At 35.1% G+C, this 19,557-nt stretch overlaps 3 protein-coding genes and 1 non-coding gene across 5 annotated transcripts in view; all 4 read left to right on the top strand.

Annotated features, from left to right (window-relative positions):
• The first annotated feature begins 2,011 nt into the window (after positions 1–2,011).
• LOC140991256 (small nucleolar RNA snoR100) lies at positions 2,012–2,116 on the top strand. Its single transcript, XR_012177822.1, has one exon. It is a non-coding gene; the product is annotated as a small nucleolar RNA snoR100 (small nucleolar RNA).
• Positions 2,117–8,810: 6,694 nt separating this feature from the next.
• LOC140971819 (uncharacterized) lies at positions 8,811–9,635 on the top strand. Its single transcript, XM_073434328.1, has one exon. The coding sequence runs from the start codon at positions 8,811–8,813 to the stop codon at positions 9,633–9,635; it is 825 nt and encodes a 274-aa protein (XP_073290429.1).
• A 16-nt stretch (positions 9,636–9,651) lies between these two features.
• Positions 9,652–10,811, top strand: LOC140971810 (uncharacterized). Its single transcript, XM_073434319.1, has 4 exons — positions 9,652–10,038; positions 10,157–10,177; positions 10,222–10,345; positions 10,405–10,811. Exons 1-4 carry the CDS (start codon positions 9,652–9,654, stop codon positions 10,809–10,811), a joined length of 939 nt encoding a protein of 312 aa, XP_073290420.1.
• A 7,502-nt stretch (positions 10,812–18,313) lies between these two features.
• Positions 18,314–19,557, top strand: part of LOC140982065 (DExH-box ATP-dependent RNA helicase DExH11) — a 46,839-nt gene continuing 45,595 nt past the window's right edge. Inside the window, exons 1-2 of one of the 2 annotated variants that reach the window (XM_073448484.1) lie at positions 18,314–18,600; positions 18,865–19,119. In XM_073448484.1, the coding sequence (XP_073304585.1) occupies positions 18,466–18,600; positions 18,865–19,119 (390 nt within the window). In that variant the 5' untranslated portion in view covers positions 18,314–18,465. The remainder of the gene's footprint in view (positions 18,601–18,864; positions 19,120–19,557) is intronic. The other variant, XM_073448479.1, reaches the window with a different exon arrangement.

The following is a 19,557-nucleotide window of genomic DNA, read 5'->3' as shown; positions in this document are numbered from 1 at the left end:
TTGATGAATATGAAACATGTTGCTTATAAATGAGTTAGAGAGTGAATTATGTATCCGAAAGTTTTTAAGTTTGCTTGACTGCTAATTTTATAAGAAAAGTGAAAATGTCTAATTTAGTGAAAGAGTGCTAAAATAACCAGCTGCAAAAATAGATTAATAAAAAAATTTGATCTTCGAAATTTTCAATTTTCAATATAATAACGAGTTTTGTATCATCTTCACGTCGACGCTGTTGGATCGTCGATCGAGATTACAACGAATTTACAATCCTAAAATGTTTAGTTAGTAAACATGAAATATTCTAATCAAATATTAATTAGTAAGATTTTCACCAAGTACGAATCATCCAACGAGAATTCTGGAAGGTTCTAGAATCTCATGATTGGAAAATGATTATCTAATCTTATCAAAAATTGAGAAGATATCATAAGAATTTTGACAATATAAAATCTCCTAGTCCTATTTCAAGAAAGATTCTAGTATACATGAGAGACTATCTTTATGTATACATATATTATCAAAAGTTGATAATATACATATAACATATACATAACACAAGATTATCTCTCTCCCTCACAAAGTTAGAACTCGACCATGCTTGAAATCACAGCCGACCACTGCCATCTCCACCACACACCGCCGTCACCGCCCCCACTGTGTTGCCATCATTGTTTCACCACCTTCCGGCCAACGATTCTCAACGCAAAATTTTGTTTATTTTTCTAGTGCAATCTAGACAAATAACTAAATTTTCAATCTTGAACTTGATTAGGAAGATTGAAGAACGACGTACAATCAAGTTGATTGTTCGTAGAGATTTATAAAAAAAGGTCATCTCCGCTTAAAATCTCGTAATAATTTGGTGTGCAAAGGTAAAAAATCTAAACAATTTTTATTGAGATTTGAATGATACGATATCCAAGGATGTTTTGATTGTAAAAATTTTTTTTTAAAATTTTTGACGTATCTTGGGTGCGAGAAAAAAATTTTTGACGTATTTTGGGTGCGAGGAAATCATACTCCAACACTAGTAAGTTTGAAATTTATTGTTTCAGGAGTGGCTGCCCTAGCCCTTTACTAGTTCAGCCTTAGATATTTACTAAATAGTAAATAGGTAGATGTGGTTTAAAGCCTTCTTTCTTCCAGATCGATTAATCGGAGGTATCACAGGTGGGTGTTTCCATTTTAATTAATTATAAAAAAGGCGAGTATTTTGGAGATTTTGAAACTAGTTAAAGTACGATATCCGATTGTATTTACTAAGGTATGGGTTAGTGTGTGCATTTTTATACGTAGGTTTTGGTGTTTTCACTTCACCACAAAGAGGCCTGACATTTAATAACGATGTAGTATATTTTCATTTCTAATAAATATTGTAGATTTTAACGATATTTGAATTTGAGTATGTCTTTCATAAGATGGTCTCACGGATCTTTATTCGTGAGACGGATTAATCATGTCCATATTTACAATAAGAAGTAATATATATGACATAAAAAGTAATATTTTTTCGTGGATTACCCATATAAAATATCTGTTTCACAAAATTGACCCGTGAGACAGTCTCACATGAGTTTTTGTGTTTGAATTTTGATCATATGTGTGGATTGACAGAAAACGTTATAATAATTTTATAACAATACCTTTTTGAAACTTGTTCATAATCCCCCCAATTTTTTATTTTATTTTTTCCAAATTGTGAAGGAAAAAATGAACCTACCCTTTTTATGTTACATTACATTATATGTTTTTTAAAAGTATGAAAAACAAAAAATCGAAAGTAATATTTGGGCTAACCTTGAGTGAAAGCCTTATAAGCAGAGCCTACGGCCCACAAAAGTTGAGCATGGATTTTATACCAAAAACCCTAGATGTAGAGATCTCCGCCTATAAAATCACAGTTGCTTGTGCTCTGCTTCTCCGCGTCTGATATCGTACTTTTATAATTTATTATTAGTAGTAAATGAATGATGGATCTGTGCACAATAAGCCGATGCTCTGGATCTGAAAAGAATGAAGGAAGCATGGTAATGTGCACAGAGATTGAGATTTTCGGGTCGGCATGTCTGCTCTCTCTGATTCTCGTGATTTGAGGGCCTGGTTTAGACCTATATTCACTCCTATTTTACGTTTGCTTGATTTGTGTTTTCCAACTTTTTTTTTAAGTATAAATTTTGAATATTGGGGAGATCTGTTTACCATGTAATCGACACGTAAAAACATTCGAAATCTGGATGGATATGAATTTTCAAAATGGGTTTTAGATCAATTAATATGGAATATATAAATTTTGATTATAAACTTTGCGTTCCCATGTCTGTGGATTGGAATGCCTTGCTTCCTGTTAATGGTTCCGTTTGGAGGACGCTCTCTCCCTTCCTTCCTGATACAATCCAAAATGCTACCAACAGTTTAATTTTTTAAATAGTTGAAGAATTGAAATGATGAAAGTAAAATTTTCAGCTATGATTCATAATAAAGTTTACAATGTAATTAATAAAATAATTTATTTCTTTTTTTAAAAAAAAAATTATAGATAAATTAAAAAAAAAACTCTAATCATACATAAAATTTAAATTTATTTTTTATATCAATAAATTTTATCACAAGATAAATTTTTTTAGTTATTTTGGAATGTGATTCTAATCTTAATAAATCATACTACTATATTGAGATGAGAAAAATGGAAATAAGATGTGTATATTGAGATGACTTATCAAGAGAGTTGATATTTATATTCTACTTTATGTTATCCACATTCCATTTCATTTGTAAAAATATGTATCAAATGTATTTACAAATGAAGTGCAGTAACAAGAAATGAAGTGTAAATATCAATTTTAACTTATTAATGTTATTTTTATTAAAAAATATACATGTTACGCAGTTATCATGTGATATATAAATGTTTAATATGACCAAAAAAAAAAAATTTGAACTAGTCGATCCTTATTCTTCCATGTCTATACTCAAAATTGATGAGAAAATTCTCGATCTTTGAGTGACTACCATAAATGAAGTTTGTTTTGGTGTTACCAGGGAAAATCATTAGGATGTCTTATTAATGTTATTTATAGATTTAAATCAACATGTTACTTAATTATCATTGAATATAGCTAAATACTTAATTTGGCCTTTTAATTTGATTTAACATATATCTTATTTTTGCATGTTAATTCTGCCTAAAATGTACTTAATTTGATGTTAGACCTGTCACCCTAAACGTAGTCCTTCTTTAGTTTCCATTGAAGCGCATTAGCATGAAGTATAAGTATGATTTAATACAAAAAAAAAAAAACACATTCTACACTAACCATCGAACACGAGTAAGTACTTGAATTAGCCTACAAAGTACTTAAATTAAGATATCAGATACCTGATTTAGCCAATTGGATACCCATGAAAATACATTTTATATTTGAGTTGTCACCATAAATGAAATTGTAACGTCCGAAAATCAGTCCGCGTAGATCGCATGCATGAAAATTATTAAATTGCTAAAATATTTTAATTAAATGATTTTGGATGCATGAATGATATATTTTGAGTGACTAAATGATTAATTGTGTAATTTTGTTATTTTGCATAAATTAAAGATTTTCAGGCGAATATTGGCAGTTGGTCGTGGACGAAGAACCGAAGACGATTAAGATGTTAAAGATTTAAAAGCTAAATTTTTATTTTTAGTTAAGAAAACGTTTATTTTAAATAATTCAAGAATTTTAGCATTTTTTTAAGGTCAAATTTAAATTAATTAGTGAGCAATGCATTTTATGTAATTTGAACGAGATTTTGGAAATAAATATTTTTAAATCTTTTAAATTTGAGACCTAATGATTTTATTGATCTTAATAGACCTAATTTATTAATTAAAAATTAAAGTTAATAAAGCCCATTAATTAAGTGATTAAGAAGCCTTTTTGTTTTTTTTTTTAAATATAATTAAACCCTAAGCACACACACCTAAACACACACTGCAACACACGTACAATTTACGTAGAGAAGGAAAGCAATGGCTGAAACATGGAGTTCTATCCAAGAGAATTTTTCGAATTATTTTCTTCTTCATTCTTCGATTTTTTTCATCGTTCTTTCTTCCAATAAGGATCACCCGACTCTCTTGCATCCCAATGTGGATTTTCGGTAGGGTTTTGACGAGAAAGAGGGTAGAAATCGTCTTCTATTTGTCACCGACGTTCCACCACTTCCGTATTTATATTTCAAACGTTTTAAACACAAAAGTACGCTTCTAAATCTTTTCTTTTGCGCCATTCAAATCATAATATCTGTGTATTATGTTTTGAAACATGAAAATTATATTGATCAAATTATTTGACGATTAGATGAATATTTTTCAAAGTTTTGATGTTTTTATCTTGTTTGAATCGGGTTATGATTCCCAAAGTGTACGCTACGAATATGAGACGTTTAAGTGATGGATAAAGTGTCGATTAAGTCTAGGATGATGGCTAGTCATATGCAAAACAAATCGTGCTTGGGTGAGGCTAGAACCTAGGGTTTTCAAGAGTTTTTTTTGGGGATTATGGGACGACTAGGTGGGTGGCTGAACCAGGGGCTCGATCAGGCATGGTCAAGACCCTGTGAGGGCTGTGTCCTATTGCTAGGATGAGTCCTAGCATGGCTGGACTCGCTGATGAATGGATCAAGGGAATCGCAACCACCATGGAAGGAGTAGGGCTGGTTTTGGCGCGGCTAGGTTGTAGAGTGCGTGGGGCTGGTGCGTGAGGTCTGGGCTGGTCGGTGAAGGTCCAGGAGGGTAGATTAGGGGCTGGAAATGGTCATGTCCAAGGTGGCTCGATGTGGTTCGAGAGTTTTGGGTGCGATGGCTTGATTTGGGAATAAGGGTTAGAATATGGGTTAGGAAAGAGATGAGGGTCGAACCGTGGTTCACGGGGCATGGTTCATGACTTACGGGGATAGTTTAGGGATATGAAAAGTCTAAGTTTAAAAATTGAGAAGAAAATATTAAGTTTTGAATTTATTCGAGTTTAAAACGCTTCACGGTTTAGCTATTAAGTCAATAAATCGAAATGATCGGGCTTACATCAAAGAAAAATATTAAAAGTAAAAAATAAGATTAGATGATACTATATGATAGGCTCGAGTTAAGAAAAGTAAGAAAAAATAAAAACTGAGAAGTTCGAGGTCCAAGAGTAAAATTGTCATTTTACGTCTCGAGTAGTTCGAGAGGTCTGACAGTGTCCCGAAGAATCATGATATATGCTAAATGATATTTTAAATGTCTATAATGAAAAATTGATATTTTTATGATATATGCAAATGCTGTACGATTTTTCATGAAAAAATGCTACTTTACGACTTTTGGGAGGAAACGATATTTTATAAATAAAAGAAAGGAAAAATTATTTTGAAGGATATGAATTGACTATGACACAGGAGATAAAAATGAGAATACCATGAGGAAAAAGTCTCTAGAGGGAGCCCGTTTATGAGAAAAAGCCTCAAAGAGAGCCCGACGATCGTATTTCCATATTTGTCCACGGCCTAGTGACGAGAGTTGCTGACGCCTCGCCCTCAGGTACTTGGTGTATATAGATTGATCAGTCGACCAGATGATGAATGATAAAAAGATAAAAGATAGTCACTTTCAAGGATCAAACTTCACCCAAAATGATATATGATGAGTAAACAATTTATGATGTTATATGCTGAAATGATTTACGTAGAGGAAGCTGAATGATATTGCGTGTTTAAATGATTTACGAAAATGATATATGTTTACGAGTTTTTACGCCATTTTATTTTATTAAAAGATTTATTTTAAAGCTGCACGTGCCTGCGATACGGTTCTTCAATCACAAAAAACAAACGCGCTCAGAAACAGAGTCACGTCCTCGATTCGATTAACAAAGAACGTTGTGTTGTCCCAATCTTTTGAGACAAATAATGATTTTGTGATATCCACCTCTAAGCTATGAAACTTAGTAACAAATATTCACGACTGAAACAATTGAGAATCAGACGAACTTTCAAAGGACTTGTATTTGACAATCTGTATGAGATCAATCGAAAAATTCCACAAAGATCAAATATTTGATAAGTTTGATTTTTGAAGAACAAATCAAAGCTTTGAATGTTTGAGAGAAAAACTCTAAAATTTTTGTATAAACTCAAGATAATTGTCAAAAGTGTTCAAAATTTCGTCCAAAATATGATTACATGTTCAAAAAGATATCAAAATCTAGTTCCCAAATAATTTGGACTGTAAACTAGGAAACAAGGAAATTTCCCGCAGGTGGGCGTGCTCGGGCGGTAAGATTTGACCGCTCGCGCACTGAGTGTTCTGGAAATCATTGTTTCGTCTAGTAAGTGTGGCGCTCGGGCACAATATTTTACCGCCCTTGCGCGGAGCTCTCGGGTCCGAGGTCTTGATTTGGCATTCTCTTCATAATTTAGCACATGGATAACATTTACATGTCTTCCAACTTAATTGCTATGCATGCCGAATTCTTTGAAGCTACGAATCTTGCTTGTATGATCTCGACAACACAACTGGGTGGCTCTACTCCCAAGATTTAGCACGTCATTTCCGGCCAGATTAATATCATACTCACCTTCTTCAAAAAGATATGTCCTTAAATCTTGGCTACCTATGCAAAAGCAAAACAAGTTAGTAATAAAAAGAATTAAATTATCAACATGATTACCTTTCAACACTAGATTGTAGGCGTTGTCACTCGCGTGCTCCATGACTATTTGGAACCCCACCTCCTGTGTTGCCCTCTTCATCTATTCACCAATTACACCAGACATCAAATAACAAATGACACCAAATGATAAAATATCATTAAGTATCACAAATATCATATTCATCCTCTTTTTAGACCTAGTTAACACAACGATAAAATCCATGCATGTGTACGACCATAGCTCACTAGGAATAATACATAACCAAGGCATGACATAAGAATATAGTCGACTTGTCATTACCTTTTATGCAATGCATGTCTCATGTTCACACTCAACATGTCGTTTCATGTGCAACCAACACATATAATCAATAATTATGTCAATTATCAATCTCTCAAAACCATCACCAAACAAATATAAATCATGCAAATAGGACACGTCACATGTACTATCCATGCAATCTCTTATCTCATCACAAAAATATAAGTCTAATGTATATAAACCCTTGTAGCAAACAAATCCCATCAACTTAGTAACTCGTAAGCAATCAAAATTCATAATAGGTTCATGCAATTTATCAATACTCTCAAAACCATAACAATCAAAGAATAAGGATAAATTTACATCAAGTCCCTTAACCACCACATTTGCAACCCGTTCCTCAAGTTCTTGAATCAAAACAACACAAAATTGAGGTAAAGAAGCAAATCATACCTCATAGTCGTTGCGGTGACAACTAACCTTACCTCACGGTGATTGCTCTCAACATCATATGTATCATCCCATTGCATTTTTACACCATCAACATTTGCTCGCCTCCTCATCATGACTTCATCAGAATCATGCAAAGGATAAATAACAGTGCTCGAGATTGAATCGGCTATATCATCACAATGAGAATAAACCACTTAGTACAAAAGTACATGAAAGTGTTTATGCTAGAATAAACAACTCTCTATCTCACTCTTTGGGCCAGCAATTTTTTTTCTTTTCTTTGGCCTCTTTTTCTTTTTCTTTTTCTTTCATCTCATCATTTTCTTCTTTTTTTCTTTCTATGTTCATCTCACTCTTTTGTTCACTTTTTCTTTTGACCATATCTTTTTCTTTTCTAAGGCCATCTCACTTTTTCGAACGCTATTTTTTTCGACCTCATCTCTTTTTATTTTCTTTAATTGGTCCTCCAATATTTGTTTTGGAGACAAAGGAAGTAATACAACCGGTTCTATGTTTAGGACAAATGTGTACCTATTCTTGAAAACATTATGTCACTTTACTATCGTATTGCCAACAAGATATGACAAGCATGCATTGGCACCACATCACACAATACCTCATCAACATACTTACTAATCAAAAAGGACACCAAAACTTGCTTGTTCACTTTCACTTATGGTTCAGGATGTTTTAAAATAGGTCTCCAGTTTTCAAAATCGATTGTAGATACGAAAAACCCACGGAATAAGCTTTCTTTTAATACCAAATTTTCGAAGTTTCTTTGTCGTCTTGAAATCAGCCGTCGTCCATCGGTGGCCGTTTTCTCCGAAAATCATGAGGAAATCTTAGTGTTAGACTTTCTACCGCTCGTTCTTGTTGTTCTTATTTAGACTTCGAATTTTAAAGGTAATTTAAGATTTTAGTGTTTCAAAATTTGAGTATTTTGGTTTTTTTGAATTCTGATAATTGATATATATTAAATTTTTGATTGTAGGTACTATATTTGAGCATATTGATGATATTGATAATTTTTTAGAATTTATTTGAGCATTATTTCTAATTTCCAGATTTTATATTGGGGATTGTCGATTTTTAGTGTTGATTATTTATTATTTGGATGTTTAGATGCTATAGAAAATATAAATGTGAATTTATGGAATTTTGGAAAAATTCAGAATTATGTAAATGGGATTTTTGAACTTATAATGTTGTAAAAATTTTATATTTAAATATATTATGCCTTAAGATTGTCAAACATTAACTTCGAAATTGTTTCGGAAAAATTATAATTGTTCGAGGTTTATTGGATTAAAGTAACAATTATTTAGTGTTGGTAATGTTGATTTGATTCAGTTAGCCATAAAAAGTTAAACTAAAGTGATATTTTATGGTGTAGAAGGCACCAAGGAGAAAGAAACTAAAGAATGAAGAAAAAGAAAACCATCGACTCATTTTTTAAACAAAAAGAGCAGATATCGGCAAGTCAGGACCATTCTCCATCCAATATTGATGTCTCAAATCCTAGTGATCAACACCTTAACAAATCTCCTAGAATTGATGTTGATGTGAGTTCTCTTGAACCTGATCCGACATTACGTACTCCGATATGGAAATATCATGTTAATCAAATGGATGAAATTAGACGAGCTTATATCAAGATGGGACCATATCAACCAATTAAAAAAGAGTATCCACCGAACAAATTTGGAAGTCAAAATAGACGATTCCAAAGTCACTTGTTGGAAAAATATACTAAGTTAGAGTATTCTCCTTCGAAAGATGCTGCATTTTGTTTCTCGTGCTTCTTGTTTGGGCATAAGCATCCTCATAATCTTGCATTTACAATTGATGGATTCAAATATTGGAAGCGAGTTAATGATGGTGATAGATGCACATTTTTTATGCATATAGGATGCAATACTTCACCACATAACAATGCTGTGCAATATCTTGATAATTTGATGAATATACCTCGTCATATTGACAAAGTGATAAATGCACAATCTTCAGAAGAAACACAGAAGAACAGATTGCGGCTTACAGCAACTATTGAAAGCATTCGATGGCTCACTTTGCAAGCATGCACATTTAAAGGGCATGATGAATCCCCATCTTCTAATTATCGTGGAAATTTTATCGAGATGATAAATTTTATAGGAAAAATAAATAAGAGTATTGGGGACATCATATTAGAGAAAGCTCCTAAGAATGCAAAGTATACTTCACCAGATATTCAGAAAGTGTCTTGAATATCATTTCCAACCAATGAGAGCCAAGATTCGTAAAGAAATTGGGGATGCCAAATTATGCAGTTTAGTTGATGAAGCGAGAGATGCATCTAATAAGGAGCAGATGGCTATTATATTAAGATTTGTGGATACTGAAGGCTTTTTACGAGAGCGGTTCTTTGCCATTGTACATGTGACAGATACAACTGCTGCAACACTTAAGAAAGAAATATCTGATGCACTTAGTTGTTATGACTTGTATATCATCAACATACGTGGACAGGGATATGATGGTGCTAGCAATATGCGCGGTTCTTGGAATGGATTGCAGGCTCTTTTCTTGAAAGATTGCTCGTTTGCATATTATGTACATTGTTTTGCTCATCGGCTTCAACTAGCATTAACTGCAACTGCTGAAAAAGAGGTATCCATTTGGTTATTCTTTTAAAAATTGAATTCCATTTGTAATATCATCAATGCATCTTCTAAACGGCACGGTGAGTTACATTCTTCTCAAAGAATTGAAGTTGCGCATATGGCAGCTAATGGTGAACGTGATACAGGTAGAGGATGTAATCAAATTGGAAATTTATTATGACCTGGAAAGACTCATTGGAGTTCTAATTTCGACTCACTTTGTAGCATGATTGATATGTATAGCTCTGTGATTACCGTGTTAGAAAATATGATGAATGATGGAGCTTCTAATTCCATTCGTGGCGAAGCTAGTGGTGCATTAATTGCGATGAAGTCTTTTGATTTCATATTCATATTACACTTGATGCATAAGATAATGGGGATAACAAATCTGCTTTGTCAACATTGCAAGAGAAATCTCTAGATATTTTAAGTGCAATGAATTATGTTTCAACGACTAAAACTTTGCTTCGTACTTTGAGAGAAGAAGGATTTGATCTCCTACTTAGTCATGTGAAAGAAGTTTGTGTCAAGTATAACATTGAGATACCTCACATGGAAGCTCATTATAAATCTGGTACAGGCCGTTCTTGCCAACATAATGATTCAATCACAATTGAGCACCATTATCAATTTGATGTATTTATAGCTGCAATAGATTTTCAAATTGAAGAGCTTAATAATAGATTCAAGGATGATGCAGTTGAACTTCTTAAATTTAGTTGTGCTTTGGAACCTAAAGAAAACTTTAAGCTTCTTAATGTTGATCATATTTATTGACTTGCTGAGAAATTCTATCATCTTGATTTCGATTCACAAGATTTGCATCACTTATACACTTTGTCCAGACCCAAACAATGCCCTGCAAAAACTTGAGTTGTGCGTTTCATGCAAGCTTCTAGTAGCTTGCATCAATCTCTATATATCTTTTGACTTCATTTCTTACAATAAACACACCAGGCTTTATTCTTTCATAGGATTTGGTTCGTTGGATGTGAGTTTATATGTTCATCTCAATATATTTGGACATGATACTTTTCACTCGACGATATTTATTTGTCTAGCGATATTAATTATTATCGTGGATCAAGTTCACATATAAATTTTTTAGTTCACTTACTCTAAGTTCTGACGAAATCAAGAATCTTGGTTGATATCCCATGAAATATCTTGTATCCGGGTAATCTCCAGTGTGGATTTAGGGTAGCCAGGAAAGTGGAGCAGCCCCACCCCGTGTTCAACAGGAGCTGAGTTCATCTATAAGCCCGGGTAGTAGCAGCCCGGGTTGTAGGAGCCTGTGTAATACAAGTAAGAATAGTGCTCTGTCTCAAGGTTATTTACCCGAGCACGAAAACTCTTTCGTCTTCTGATGAAACTTAAAATTAATAATTTATTATATGTTAAAACCTATATTTTAAAATTTAAGTTTCATTAAAATTATAAAATTATGTTATTTTAGTATTGTGTGTTTATATTTAAATATCTTACTAAATATGTTTTATTTTCAGGTTTTCTACGTGTTGGTAAAATAATGATAACTCAAGCTAGAAAATTCAAATGGAGGTGATTCAAATATTTTTGGAATCCTTGAGAAATTATATACAACTTTGCAGAAGACATGACTACCTAAAAAGTTGGTTAAGATGATCAAATTGTGAAAATATCAAAAGGAGGACAAATTTACTTTCACCATGACCAGCATATAGTAAAAAAATCATAACTATTTCAATATTTAACCAAATGAGGTGAACCAAGTGGCCAAATTCATCTACAGACAATTCCCCACATGTTTGCTGTTTTGAGCTGAGTCAAATTTGGTGATTAAAGTCGTGGAACAAAGCATTGAAAGAAGGGACATGGGATTGAAGTTGGAGGGGACAAAGACTACTATTACAATTAAATGACATTAATAAAATTTTTGACCATTTCTCTCATTTGGCTTATAAATAGACGCCTTGTGATAGCTTGAGAATCATTCTATCTCATTGTAAAATATAGTGTGAGTGTGTATAAAAGTTCTAAGTTCCAATATATTTTTCAATTTTCAAATTATGAGTGATGTTTTTAGTGTTGATCAAAAGTAAGTTCATGGAAAGCTAAATCTATTATGTCAAGGTGAAGAGGATGAATTCTTGGTGAAGTAAGATTGTTTATATTTTGTATATTCTTTCTTTATTTCTTTTCATTTTGCTAANCCTTTTCACATCTAACATTTACTTTATAGCAACTAACGTTTACTTTCCGCATCTAACATTTATTTTATCGCAACTAACTTTTACTTTCCGCATCTAACTTTTACTTTATAACAACTTTTACTTTCCCACAACTAACTTATTAAATCATATATTTCATTTAGGCAATAGCGTGCCTCTGCCGGTTGTTCTAAATGAAATATAATGATTTAATTTAACAATTATTTTATGCATATATATATTTATATAATTATATATATAATCATAGGTACCATATATAAAATATCGGTGAATTCGGTATTTTCTATAGTAGGAACTATATTATATTAGGTGTGTGTTTAAATATTTAATTTTCTTAGAACCATTATTTATGGTGGTTTCCTTTGTTTTACTTTTAGTTAAAAAATATTGCATAAACCAAGAATAAATCCTCGAGCCTTGACAAAAATTTATAATTTGTAAACTTTGTTCTTGCATTTGGTAATCTATAAATTATGAAATTTAAACTTAAAATAACCTCTCTGTTGATCGATCTCGTACTTACGAAATATATTACTTGCAGACAACCTACACTTGGGTGAATTATAATTTAAGTAGTAGCATCTTCCCTGCAAGGTTAGATATAAAACGCCTCAAGTAATTTACTTGCCCAAGAAAACGTTGTAACTCTTTTTTGTTTTTGGGTGGATTCGCTTTCATAATAGCTTTGGCTTTGTTTTTATCCACTTCAAGTCCCCTCTGATGTACCAGATATCCCAAAAAGTTTCACGCTTTCACACCAAAGGCACATTTCAATGGATTTAACTTTAACTCATGTTGCCTTATTCTTTGGAAGCTCTTCCTCAAATGCAAGATGTGATCAGCATCTTATTTAGATTTTACAACGATATTTTCTATGTTCACTTCAATGTGGTGCCCTATCATATCGTGAAAGATCGAATTCATAGCTCTTTGATACGTGGCCCCTGCGTTTTTTTAGCCCGAATGGCATGACAAGCCACTCAAACGTACCAACAGCTCATGGGCATCTGAATGCTGTTTTGTGAGTATCTGTCTCTACTATCTTGATCTGATTGTAGCCCGAGAATCCGTCCATGAAAGATAACAATTCATGTCTAGCCACTAAATCAATCAACATATCAGGTATCGACATCACATATACGTATTTGGGAGTTGCACAGTTCAAGTCTCGGAAGTCGATGAATATTCTGACCTTGTCATTCTTTTTCATGACTGGCACAATGTTCGAAAGCCATTCGGTGTATCTGATTGGCTTTATAAACTTGGCCCTCAACAGTTTCTCGACTTCCTCTTTTACTTTCACCTCGACTTCTTTTTACATATGGCGAGATGGCTGTTGAAATGGCTTGAAACCATATTTGATTGGAAGTCGATGTTCGACCAATTTCTTGTCCAACCCTGGCATGTCATCATAACTCCATGCAAAACAATCTTTGTACTCCTTCAACATACTGATCAAATCTTGTTTCAACTGATCTTCCAATAGCTTACTCACATACACCACTTTTGGATCCTCAAGCTCGCCTAAGTTAATCTCTTCTAACGGGTCTTGTACCTCGTGTTGGCCGTCTTCTATTTGAGATGGCGCTATCAACAATTCATCAACTTGGAGTTCATCCTCTTCGTATTCTTCTTCTTGGACAACCTCGGTTCCATAGGTGTCCCATGTAGAGGTTGCGGCTACCTCTCTTCTTATTCTCCTCCTCTAATTTGTTCAATACTTGCTGCACATGCGTCTTCCATAAAGAGGTTGCAGCTACCTCTATTCTTTTTTGGTTCAACTCAATCATCAACCTCCTCAATCAGCGGCTGAATTACCGGTCTAGGCGGCACGATAACAGCAGGCTTGAGGATTCTTTCCAACACCGAGCTTGGAGTTGGTGTTTGCATGTACACTCGGATTTCTTTCTTACTATTGCTATGAACTCTGATGGGCCCAAAATCCTCATTGTAATACCTACCCTCAACTGTACTCGCACTTGCCTGGAAGGGCTGTCCATCAACTTCTACCACCTCCAAATCGTCTCCTTTCCAGAATAACAAAATTTGGTGCATTGAGGATGGGATGCACTGGTTTGCATGGATCCAATCCCTACCCAACAACGCTTGGAAGTTGGCGGACGAGTTTACCACAAAAATGCACAAAAAGACGACATACTCCCCATTGTAACATCAGTGGGGAATATTCCAATGGTCTTGGTGATTTCCCCTGTAAATGCAGCAACCGAAACTTCTGTGGGAATCAAGTCTTTTTCCATTTTGCCCAAATTTTTTAACATTCTTGCTAGAAGAACATTCACAGCTGAACCATTGTCAATCAAAACCCTAGACACTGGCTTCCCATTCACATGAGCTTTGATGTACAACGGCCTTACGTGCTTGGTCATGATCGGTGTAGGCTTCTCAAGTATCACTTGTTTAGGCTTATTTGGGTGATCATCCTTAATAATCACTCTTGAACTCCCTTCAAGGAGTTTATTTGCATGATTTTCCTTTTGCACTGATTCCTTGGGTATCAACTCCCCATTCTCTTCTTCCATCATTTTAAATCTCTCTGGTAGTATCACCACTCCTGTGGCACAATCCACAGTGATGTGAAACTCTCCAACGCAAAAATTGATTGTTTTTCCTCTTTGATCATCCTCCTCACTTAACAGATCATCATCATCGTCTACAAACTTATCCTCAGTTGCCGACCTTTCAAACTTGGACTTACTCCCCACCTGATTCCTGGTGACTGGAATACCAATTGTGGGTTCTTTTATCAATTTAGCTGACTCTCCTCTTCTTGCAATAGGTCTTTCTCTCAACAGCCGTCTCTTCTGAGTCCTAGTCGGTGGCCTAGGGAATTTTTTGTGTTGGGTCACCCTCCAAGACTCACTGAACTCATCTCTAGCTGGAAAGACGTACCTGGGCTTTGCGCTCCTGTTCTCGATCATTTTCTCTTTCGAAACTTCATCCACACGCCGCTGTCTGCCTTGCTTAGCTGATACTTTCTTGGTTTCCACCCTTCGTGACTCAACTCTACATATGTTTCTCCTGTCCGAGTATCTCTGGTACTGCTCACGAGATGATTCCCCTCTGAACCCTTGATTCTCACGCACTGGTCTCTCAAAAAATGTTGGTCCCTCGGCCTATAGGCCGCGGATTCACCACCATTTCTAGGGAAACGTTGATGAACTGTTCTTACTCGATTAGCAATATGCCTTCCATGAGCTTCAAACAGTTGACCTTTCGGGGTCCATCATTTCTTGATTATTCGGCCCTTCACTGCAAATGATCGGCTTCTTTTCTCATTGAGAAGATCCCTCAAATCTGTCACATTCACGTTAACCAAAGCTACTGGGGAAAGGGATCATCATCCACTGCCATAGACTCTTGTTTGTTAGGGAACTTCACGATTCTCTTGTTAATTCTGTCATGCAAAATGTTCTTGAACGTTCAACAAGATTTAGTAGCATGGTTGTAGGAGTTGTGGTACTTACAATACTCTCGACCTTTCAGCTCTTCTTTGGGTGGCATCCCGTGATCAGGTGGAAAGGTGATGAATTTTTGTTTTACCAAGAAATAGAAAACTTCCTTGGTCCTTGACACATCAAATGTATATTGCATATCTTTGGGGAGTTGGGAGTTGTTCTTTTCAGATTTTGCTGGTTTCTTTTTTAGTAGGAGAACTGTGCAAGGACCAGCTGTTTGAATTTCTGCCAATACCATATCTTCCACCTCCTGTTAATAAGACCCTATAACAGTTCTCTTTTTGTATGACTCTTCCCGCAACAGTTCTTCGTACTCAGCAACTTTGGCAGCCAGCTCAAAGAAGTCCCTGAACTCCATACCTTGGAATTTCTTCCTTATTTCAAAATCCAGCACCTTTTGTGTCATATTCACGAACTCGGTCTCAGGTAGGAACACCTTGCACCTATTCTTCATCTTTTTGAACCTGTCGATAAAAGACTCTACATATTCTCCTTTCTTTTGGGTGACTCTGGATAAATCGGCAATATACACTTCTGGATCTGTTCTATAGAATTGGATGTGAAATTTTCTTTCCATCTCTTGCCAACTCATCACAGAATTTCTGGGGAGTGAGGCATACCACGCAAATGCAGTCTCTGTGAGAGAATTCGAGAATAGCCGCAACTTTAAATTGTTGAAGTTCTCCAGATTGGCTAACTCCCTGCACTGGATGGTAAACCTGGCTGTGTGTTCCATGCTGGGCGGCCTACTGTCTCAAGGCCGGCCCATATAACTCTTGAACAGTTTCTCTCACCACATCAGGATCGATCATTGCTGCATTTCTGTTGGGGAGTGAATGGTGATAATAGTTTGCCCCCCGAGCTTGAAACCCTGCATTTAAACCAACATTACCTCCTGGGAATCCTCTATCTACTCCTAGATAATCCATGTGATGTGTGATATATCATCATAAGCTCCTGGTTGGTACAGAGGATTTGTCACGCTGTACATTTGAGTAACTAGTTGTTTCGAGCTCTCCACTCCATGAGGACGTGAATATGGCAAGGCTCTTCCCCCTAAGGTTCTTCTCTCCTGTGAGGTACTGTATACTTTCTTTCTGGCTGACTTTGGAGAGTGAACTCTGGGCGGCGAGGATCGCCAGCCCTCGAGTTCCCCACTCCCTGGTCAAATTCAGGGACTTGGTTGCTTTCCTGACCAGTCTCTTTGATAGTAGTATTTTGCTCTCCTTGGACAGACTTATTCAGCTTACTCAGTAGAGTCTTCAAACAGTCAGACATTGCCTTAGCTAATGCCTGTGAAATTTCCTCAATCTTTATAGTAGTCAATTCCTCCCTCACTCTGTTTGAAACTCGATCATATTTAGTCAGGACCTGCAGATCATCTTCTTCGGCCTGTGGTTCAACAATAGGTTGCTCAGGCTGTTGAACCTGAGTTCCCTCTTCATTAGCCAAAGGCTCCCCGCTCTCCTGACTGACGTTTTCTTTTCTTCTTGGCGGCATAGTGAGGTCCCACTAGGCGTGCCAAAAATTATTTGCACAATATTGATATTTGCGGGCATGCCAGGTGCGAAAACGCACCAAATTGTGTAAAAACAATAAAAATCTGACTTCTAACTATCAAACGAAAGCGAATCCTAAATTCGATCGTCAGTTCTAATCTCCTAAACTAATATAACGCCAAAAAAAGAAGAAAACTACTGGAATTTGAAGAATAAACCTTGACATCGTTTATATTTTCAATAAACAATAGGAATTTACAAACATAAAAATATAACAAATGAAGTTGCTGAAATCTAAAATGACAAATCATAGAATGCTAGAAATATACTTGAACGATTCAAAACTAGTGCTTGAAGACTGGAATTTAGCAGAGAGTATTTGCAGAATTTTGTGCGTAGCGTTCTCTGCGTACTTGCCGATCTCCTTTTCTTCTCCATCACTATGCGGTTCTCTTCTACTCCCCCATGATCCACGTTCTTCCGCCTTCCATTCCACGATCTCTCTTTCTCTTCCCACGATCTCCTCTCTTTATAGCGCTTTGTGATCGGTTTGAATTGATAAGAATTAATCCATTATGGGCTTATAATTTAATTGGGCTTCAGAATTAAATTGGGCTTTATAATTTAATTATTTTAGCCCAAACACTTTTATTAATTTATGATTTTTCAATACCCAAACATGTATAATAATTATTGATATTTATGATCCAAGTCTTTTCTCGGATGAAAATCGGTGCAAAATATTAAAAAAGTGGTCTAATATATGATATTTGAGTATCAAATATTTCAGATCTAATATTAATATAGGATATTTGAGTACCAAAAAATTTATAACAAGTAATGATATTAATGACTCATGATTATAGTTGTTCCAATTTTAAACTCAAAATCTTATAAATTGTTCCAAATATGAAAAATTAATAGTCAAATATGATATATTAATATTATATTTTCATCGTCATCAATGAAAAAATATATAGATCTAAAGAATGCAAATTTTTTTTTGTTAATTAGGAAATGCATAAACTTTTTTCTCTTATAGGAATTAAACACACATTCGTAGAGATTTAAAAGCAAGTTGGCCGAACGAATTAAAAATCTGGAAAGCAACCATGTCATGAGTGCCAGCAAGGAACATCCGATTTCCACGTGTACTTTATAAACGCAGGGGTTTTAGAGTTTCTTCGTTCACACAACATAGCGTTTCAGCGAATTCCAATTGAATTGAGTGGCGACTAACGGCGAAATGGATCGGGTGCCTGCCTCAGATGAGTTATCCTTCCGTGTGGGATTCACGGGGCATAGTGGCCATCTCAGGATTGAACCTCTCCCGCCGGTGGAACGCCAAAATCCACTTCATTCCATTCCAGATTTTATTCTCGTCAGTATTTCTTTACTTGCGATTTAGATGTTTCTGTTCAAATGGATCGACCTTTTTCTCATGTTTTTGTTGTTTTAAGTTTTATGAAGGGGTATCGGGTAATGGCTGATTTGGAAAAAAAGTTTGAATGAATCGTTAACGCTGCATGATTTTTCAATTTGTTATTTTCTTTTTGAGACAGAGCTATTGTATCATGCTTCCTTCGAAATGGATTTTCTAAGAATTTACTTGGCATTTTGTGTTTGCTTGAATTTTTTGGGGCAGCCACCGGCATTCCCTAGGGAAACACCTGAATCGGTAAAAGAGTATATAAAGGAGAAATATTTGGAACCGAGGTTGGATGACGATATTTTTTGTCCGGAAAATTCTGGAAAGCAATGGGAGTTTGACTGGTTCGACAGGGCCAAAATTCAGTTGGAGCCATCTCTCCCACGTTCCGTGGTTGTTCCATTATGGGAAATGCCTTCTAGGCGCAAAAAACATGGGGAGATGGATAGATGGGAGCCAGAGTCGGTGGAGGTAAAAAATATTGGCTTTTATTCATCATTTACCCAAGTTGTGCACTTTTATGAATGATTATTGCAGTAGATTTGAGGTACGAATATATCTCTGACTTGACGTTTTGGAGTTGAATCCTATAATAAAAAGTGCTGGTTCTGTAGTGTGTAAGTGGGACTCAAATCCATTACTTGCATGAATGGTAAAACTGCTGGTTCTGTAGTATGGTATTTTTCTGATGGAGTTGTCGAAAATTTATGCCACAAAACATAAATAATGAAGATCCTAATTTTTAAGAAAACTCCAACGCCAAAATTGCCCTAAAAAATCCAATGTAGACCTTCCCAGCTCAAAACATCATGTTTAAAATACAAAGACATAAAGCACAGTCCCAAGCAGAGTTAAATGATTATAATATTATGAGACAAGATTATAATGTAGAGTGCATAGTTATTAAAA

This window comes from Primulina huaijiensis, chromosome 1 (assembly GCF_012295235.1).
Source record: "Primulina huaijiensis isolate GDHJ02 chromosome 1, ASM1229523v2, whole genome shotgun sequence".
Lineage (NCBI taxonomy): Eukaryota > Viridiplantae > Streptophyta > Magnoliopsida > Lamiales > Gesneriaceae > Primulina > Primulina huaijiensis.
The sequence above is the reverse complement of the archived record's forward strand: the minus strand, read 5'-3'. Positions and strand labels throughout refer to the sequence as shown.

Coding starts and splice junctions, on each gene's coding strand:
- LOC140971810 (XM_073434319.1), top strand. CDS start 9,652: ATGAGAGCCAAGATTCGTAAAGAAATTGGGGATGCCAAATTATGCAGT. Junction 10,178..10,221: donor TAATGGTGAACGTGATACAG/GTAGAGGATGTA, acceptor TGACCTGGAAAG/ACTCATTGGAGTTCTAATTT. Junction 10,346..10,404: donor CATTCGTGGCGAAGCTAGTG/GTGCATTAATTG, acceptor TTGATGCATAAG/ATAATGGGGATAACAAATCT.
- LOC140971819 (XM_073434328.1), top strand. CDS start 8,811: ATGAAGAAAAAGAAAACCATCGACTCATTTTTTAAACAAAAAGAGCAG.